The following is a 7,557-nucleotide window of genomic DNA, read 5'->3' as shown; positions in this document are numbered from 1 at the left end:
CTCTCTTGATGAATGATCCGTGTTCGGAGATTGGAAAGCGTAGACGAGCGGCTTGTGATCTGTGAACATCGTGAAAGTTCCTCCTTCAAGAAAATGGCGAAAATGCTTCGTGCTCAGGTAGATGGCAAGCAGCTCACGGCCAAAAGTGCTGTAGCGCGTGTCTGGGGGTTTCAACTTCCGAGAAAAGAAGCCAATGGTTGCCAATCGGTAGGGTCATCGGACATGTTCTGCTGCAGGACGGCTCCAACTGCGGCTGAAGATGCATCTACCATAAGACAGGTTGGCGCATTTGGGCGGGGGTGGGCGAGCAGCGTGGCGTTAGCTAAAGCCTGCCTAATGTTGTCGAGAGCTGCTATGGCGTCATCCGTCCAAGTTAGAGGTCCAGAAGATTGCGATTTTGTCGAGAGGAACTTCTCGAGGGGCAGGATGATCTGAGCACAACGTGGGACGAATCGTACGGTAGAAGTTAACGAGCCCGAGAAAACTGCGGAGCTTGCTGTGAGAAGCAGGACCGGGAAAATCAGAAATGACCTGGACCTTGGATGGAAGAGGCTTGACGCCTTGAGAAGAGATATGGTGGCCCAGGAACTCAAGAGACGGAGCGCCAAATTGATTCTTGCTGGCGTTGATGATAATGCCATGGGCGGAAAGCCTGGAGAACAGTGCACGTAGGTGATCGGCGTGTTCCTCGATGGATGAGCTGGCGACAAGAATGTCATCGATGTAAGCAAACGCGAAAGGTAGACCACGGATGACCGAATCAATGAAGCGCTGAAAGGATTGTGCGGCATTTCGCAGCCCAAACGGCATCCTATGAAACTCGAATAGACCAAATGGGGTGGTAATGGCCGTTTTGGGTATATCCTCTTCAGCGACGGGTATCTGATGATAAGCCCGGACTAGGTCTACCTTCGAAAAGATGGTGGCGGCATGAAGGAAGGCTGTAAAGTCGTGGACGTGGGGCACCGGGAATTGGTCGGGGATGGTAACTCGATTGAGAGCCCGATAATCTCCATAGGGACGCCAATCACCTGTCTTCTTCGGCACCATGTGTAGCGCCGATGCCCAGCTGCTAGAAGAGGGACGAATAATTCCCATGTCAAGCATGTGGTTAAATTCTTCACGAGCCATCTTCAGCTTTTCCGGGGGCAGTCAGCGTGGTCGAGTAAACACAGGTTGTCCTTTAGTCTCGATGTGATGGACTACACGATGCATTACTGGCTTCGACCAGTCGGGTGGCCGGGTGAGTTCGGGGAAGTCCTTAAGAATAGCGCTGAAGGCATTGCTGGTGTCGTGGTAAAAGGCAACAGGTAAAAATGATAAGGAAGAACGTATGCCAGTGGCAGCTAGGTTAGTATTGGAGTCAATGAGCTTGCGAGTGCGGATGTCGACCAAGGGGTGGTAGTTGTTCAAGAAGTCCGCGCCCAAAATTGGTTGGTTGACGTGGGCGACCAGAAACATCCAGCGGAATTCGCGCCGGAGACCCAAGTTGAGCGTTAGAGAGCGCTGCGCGAATACGGGGATCTTCGAACCGTTGACGGCAGTAAGGTGATACAGGGGGGATTGCCGACGGCCAGTGCTCGTCGCTGGGATAACGCTGACCTCTGCGCCAGTATCAACTAGGAAACGTCGGGTGGAGTTACGGTCGCGGACGTAGAAGAGGCGACTGGATGAGTGGCTTGGACCATTTGTCGTCATTAATGGTCCGCCGGAGAGTTTTCCGCATTCCATGAGCACGGCAAGAGACAGTGGTACGCGTCTGCGCCGAACCGACAATGGTACCAGCAAATGGACGAGACTGGGCTCCGGTCTCTGCTGGTCGAACGGCCGTTAGAAGGGCGACGTGGACTACTGCTTGGTCTTCGTCGTCGGGAGGCGCGGGGGTGACGGGGCTGTGCATGGGAAGCGGCAATAATGCTCGCGAGGCTCCGAAATTCGCGGCAGAGGTCGTCAACCTGAGAATGGGGGGTGATTGGCGCGCTCTGCGAAGCAGCATTGTTGTGGCTGGGGACAGCAGGTGGAAGCAGTGACACCGTGGTTATGGCGGGAGATGGATTCGCCACCTCAACAACGGCATCAGCGAGTGTAGCCAATTGGTCCAGTGTCATGTTGGAAGCTGTGGCCAGGACCATCTGCACATTTTGTGGCAGGCGTTGAAGAAAAAGCTCACGGAGCGGAGTGTCGTCCATGGACGCAGAATTGTCTCCGAGCAATTGCCGCATGCGCCGTAAAAGCTGGGTGGGACGGCGATCTCCCAGCTCCTCCGCCGAGAGGAACTGTTGTAAACGGGAGTGGCTGGAAGCTGTTGTGCGTTGGAGGAGGGCTTTCTTGAGTTGGTCGTACGGTGTTGTAGGGGACGGGTTAGCTAGAACGTCATATACCTCATCTGCTGCGGTTGGAGTAAGGGCAGAGATGACGTGGTAGAATTTTGTTTGCTGGGATGTGACGCCGGCGAGGCTGAATTGGGCTTCCGCCTGGATGAACCATACCCCGGGGTTTCGGTCGACGGAAGTTTGACAGCAACAGCGGACAGCGAAGGCTGTGGGACTGAACTGGCTGAGGGTTCGTCGTGGGACACGGCTTCGCAAGGTCGGCGAATGTAGAAGTTTGGGTCACCAGATTGTCGAGGCTAGGAGGCAAAGAGGGTTCGTGCCAGAAGCTCGACTGTTTATTCTGCAGCGGCGCGCTATGCTCGAGATGATCGGGATGGTCGATGACGATGGCGGCTCCGCTACATCTTCATCATACCGCAATCCTTGTCTGAGCTGCGGCCGCAGCCCATTCCAGCTATAAGAGGTCCAGACCACCTTCCTTACAAGGCAAATGAACGTGAATGTTGGGGAAGGAGAGACGCAAGTGCAGCCGTCTCTTGACAAGAATTCTTCAGGCCTTATCCCTGCGCGCGGCTTCAGATCGTACGTTTAAAGCGTTCCACAAGATGTAAATACGTAGAGGAGGTGGTGTTCCTCTACATGAGTCCTGACCGGCGATGATGTAATGTCGCAGCGGGCAGATGGACGTGGCCTCACGCTAGGACGGTGCCGGTAGAACTGGCGCCGATGCCCAGCTGCTTGAAGAGGGACGAATAATTCCCATGGCAAGCATGTCATTAAATTCGTCACGAGCGATAGAGCGCAGGGGCGCGCGCCACCAGAGGCACGTCTTCATCGTCGTCCACGGGCCGCCACAAATATACCTTTAGGTCACCAGGGTGGCGACACAGCGTAGCTTCTGCAACGGCTTGAAAGACGCCGCAGAAATTATCCTTGTTATCTTTCGGTGAGATCGTCGTTGCTTTTCGGCGACGTATTTACAAAAAATTGTAGGCCTAGGTAACAAATCGCAGGGCTCTGTCTGAGCGGAGGGACCATAGTGTCACCAACCTGCAAAGGCGGTATATCATAATTGTACCACTTCCGGACTCCGTCATATTGCCAACCAAAATATTGCGTCTTCTGCGGGTTTAATGCCAAGTGGACCCCTAGTAAATACTTCTCCACCTCCCGCAGAATATGACGGAGTCCTTCATAACTCCCCGAGGTCAACAGAATATCGTTGGCAAACGCCAAAATGGAAGCGTTTTGCTCTCCAATCTGCACATTGAAAGCCCAACCCATTCAGCTGTTGTAATAATGGGTCTAAGACCACGTTAAACAAAAAGGGGGACAGGAGCTCCTCCTGTTTAATACCACGACGAACCGTAATCCCGAGGTCATCCGTCATACCGTTAAGGTAGTAAACTGTAGAGCAGCCGCCGTAGAGGTTCCGGATCGTGTTGACATCAAATTCCGGACGCCCTCTTCCTCGCAAAGCCTGGTATATTGCCTTAAGGTAATGGTGTCGAACGCTTTACGCGCATTGAGGGTCGCTGCATAAAAGCTCTTTCTCTTTTGCTTCGAATACTTCATTATGCTTTATAACAATAATAAGTTTGCGCTGGTGGCGTGGTCATCCTGGAAGCCTCCCTGGAGGCTGTGGAATGAAGTGCCCGCGCTAAATCTCCTTAACAACAGCTTAGAGAAGAGTCTGGAGATTATTGATGACATAGTTATGGGGCGGAGGTCACTAGCAGATGCTGCATTGGCCTTTTTTGGAATGAAGATGGTCTTGGATCGTTTAACTTCGAGAGGTAGATACTGAAAGACCAGGCAATTGTTGAAAATATGCAGCCATATTTTTGCTGGAATCTTCTGCAGTTCAAGTGATGTCAAGCCATCAGGACAAGGAGAAGACTTGGAATTAGCCGCCTGCAATGCCCATTGTATCTCTTCGATGGTAAATAACTCCACTGGGATAGTACTTCTATCCGAAGAATGGATGACTTCATTCGCTTGACCGGAAGGAGCCGTAAATAGAGGGTAATAGGTGTCATGAATGTCTTTCATTCCCAGACTAGACGAGGCCTCTCCCTGAAGGGGGATATTATGAGCCAGTACTCGGGGACCTCATCGATATAGCTTCTGGTGCTCGTCATAAAGGGCGTTCTTCCTTTCTTTGCTTCTAGTAGGGCCATTCCCCTTCTTTTTCCGAGGCCTGGAAGTTTTCCCCTTGGGAGACTACTTGGAAGAGACTCCATAATGACGAAAAATCAACTGAAGGTTCTCCATAGCTACTGGAGCATTTGACACATTAACGTAGAGGGCTTCGTTGGTTAATCCCTCGGACATAAAATCCTCCTTGACTCGAGCTCCATCCATTTTCAGGAGCAGAACCTCTATTGCATCGGCACCAACCCTTATTCCAACCGCCGATTGCTTTTGGCGATCCTGGGCCTTAATCTCTTCCAGGACTGCTCTGTACTTGTCTTGTCTGCGCATCAGACTGATAACAGTGAGTGAGTGATTGAGGTATTTCTGGCGCATGAGCGACTACGGCTATTATGCGCCAAGACAATGGTAAAATGTTATCTATTTAAAAAGGGGAATAATTCAGTTAAAATTTAGTTTAGTTTAAAGGTACTTGATGCAACCAACATCATTTAAAAAATTGTATACACAATTAAAAGTAACCAGGGGCTCATCACCCAGCAAAAGTGCGGGATGGAAGGGAATGTTATATTTATAAAAGACGGGAAAGTGGCGGCGACGGTGAGCTTCGTGCAGTGGGCACATTACCAGAATATGCAGAACAGAAAGCGGTTCCCTGCAAAGCACACACTGGGGTGGATCCTCCTCCCGTAAAAGGAATCCGTGTGTCATGTAGGTGTGGCCAATACGCAACCGAGCCGACAGAATTTCGTGAAGCCGGTTGCTGAAAGCATGTGTGGGCTTGCCTATGTCATGTTTGATTAGATGGAGTTTATTAGTGTTCTGTGTGTTCCATTGTTTTTGCCATTTCTCATTAATCGTCTTTCGTATGACTGAGCGGAAGTCTTCAGCTGCCACTTCTGTTAATGCGAGGTCGCCGGACAGTGCCTCGACAGCGGCCTTGTCGGCTTGCTCGTTGCCACGTATACCTACGTGACTTGGCACCCAGCAGAGTGTTAGAGAGAAACCTTTGTTTGTAATTTGACTGAATAAATGCTGGGCCTGTTGCACAAACGGGTTCTTTTGTTTCCGTAAGCTACATATAGCTTGTAGACAGCTCAGGGAATCAATGTACACGACTGACGTATCAGTGTGAGACTGCAACACATGATTAAAAGCAAGGATCACAGCATATACCTCTGCACTGAAAATGGAAAAATTGTTTGGCAGACGGCGAGACACAACAGACGTGCCTGTGACCATTGCACAGGAAACCTTTGAGCCCGCTTTCGAGTCATCCGTCTAAAGGGCGACATGATCTCCAAAACTGTCCTTTAATGATAAGAACTCCTGCTGGAGCACAGCTGTAGAAGTTTCTTGTTTTTTATATTTTAATAACGATGTGTTGTGTGTTGGTGGTGGTTGCCATGGGGGAGGCTTCCCACCACTTGCTACTAGAGTCACCCTACCCTGGTCAGGGAAGCCGTAAGCTTCCATTTCCAGGGACAGTCGCATACTAAAAGGAGGGATGACAGAAGGTCTGTTCAGAAACAGCTGCTGGAAACGGGTTTCTGAGGCACAGGCTAGGGCAGGGTGCTGCGGGTAAGATCTCACCTTCATTGCATATGTAGAGGCAAGGTAAAATCTCCGTTTTTCCAGCGACCATTCATTGCACTCTGCATACAAGCTTTCAACTGGAGATGTTCGAAAAGCTCCCAACATCAGACGGATACCCTGGTGGTGAACTGGGTCTAAAATCGCCAGGGCAGACCTCCGTGCAGAGCCATAAACCAAAGACCCATAGTCAAGCTTTGAGCGAATGACGGAAATATAAATACGACGCAGGACTTCCCGGTCTGCACCCCAAGACCTGTGCGACAAGATCTTGAGTATATTTAAGGCCTTCATTGACTTGACTTTGAGATTTTTTATGTGAGACACGAAATTGAGCTTTTGGTCAAAGATGACACCCAGGAATTTGTGTTCAGGCATGACAGTAATATCCTGGCCATTCATTCTGAGTGTGGGCTCAGGAAAGACACCCCTCACTCTTGAGAATGGAACACAAACAGTTTTCTCAGGAGAAAACTTGAAACCGTTTTTAGTGGACCAGTCTGAAAGTTTGTTTATGGTGAGCTGGAGCTGTCTCTCACACCTGGATACGCTTATGGAAGAACAGGATATTTGAATGTCATCCACATATAAGGAGTACGTGACAGACGGTGGAATTGCATGGACGACAGAGTTCATCTTTACAATAAAGAGTGTTACGCTTAGAACAGACCCCTGCGGGACTCCATTCTCTTGTGTGAACAGGCGGGACTGTACAGTTCCCAGCTGCACCCTAAATGTTCTCCCCTGAAGAAAGTTTGCAACGCAACGGAAGAGCCGACCACGTATCCCAAAAGAGTGTAGGTCACGAAGGATGCCATACCGCCAGGCGGTATCGTACGCCTTTTCGAGGTCGAAAAAGATGGATACACAATGCTGCCGTCTGACAAAGGCCTCCCTAATAACAGTCTCCAAACGCAATAGCTGGTCTGTTGTTGAGCATGCAGTTCTAAAGCCACACTGATATCGGTCTAGGCATTCATTTTCTTCAAGGTAGTACATAAGCCTGCAGTTCACCATACGTTCAAAAGTTTTTCCTAAGCAACTGGTAAGGGCAATAGGCCTGTAACTGCTTGGACTGGAAGGACTTTTCCCTGGTTTTAGCAGTGGAATGATGATCGCCTCCTTCCAGCGGGACGGGAGGCAGCCCTCATTCCAGAGAGAGTTAAAGAAGCATAGAAGAGTTTCTAGCGATGAAGGTGTTAAATGCTGCAGCATATAGTACGTGATGCGATCTGGCCCTGGAGCTGTCTGTTTTGAAACGCTCAGTGCTCTTAAAAGTTCTGTTATGGTAAAAGGCCTATTGTAAGCGTAGTTGTCACCAGTACCACATGACAGGGTGCACTTCTCGGCAGAATCCTTGATCTTCAAGAACTCCCGTGTGTAATGAGCAGAAGAGGAAACGTTTTGGAAATGTTCACCTAAGGCGTCAGCCTGGTCTTCGATGCTCTGACACGTGCTTCCATTTATTTGCAGAAGT

At 50.1% G+C, this 7,557-nt stretch overlaps 1 protein-coding gene across 1 annotated transcript; it reads right to left on the bottom strand.

Moving 5' to 3' along the window:
* Nucleotides 1-1,152: 1,152 nt before the first annotated feature.
* LOC135373459 (uncharacterized) lies at nucleotides 1,153-1,698 on the bottom strand. The gene has a single exon (XM_064606657.1). It carries the CDS (start codon nucleotides 1,696-1,698, stop codon nucleotides 1,153-1,155), a length of 546 nt encoding a protein of 181 aa, XP_064462727.1.
* Between the last annotated feature and the right edge of the window lie 5,859 nt (nucleotides 1,699-7,557).

Source organism: Ornithodoros turicata, unplaced genomic scaffold (assembly GCF_037126465.1).
Source record: "Ornithodoros turicata isolate Travis unplaced genomic scaffold, ASM3712646v1 Chromosome25, whole genome shotgun sequence".
Lineage (NCBI taxonomy): Eukaryota > Metazoa > Arthropoda > Arachnida > Ixodida > Argasidae > Ornithodoros > Ornithodoros turicata.
This window is presented reverse-complemented; position numbering and strand designations above follow the sequence as displayed.

Coding starts and splice junctions, on each gene's coding strand:
- LOC135373459 (XM_064606657.1), bottom strand. CDS start 1,698: ATGACGACAAATGGTCCAAGCCACTCATCCAGTCGCCTCTTCTACGTC.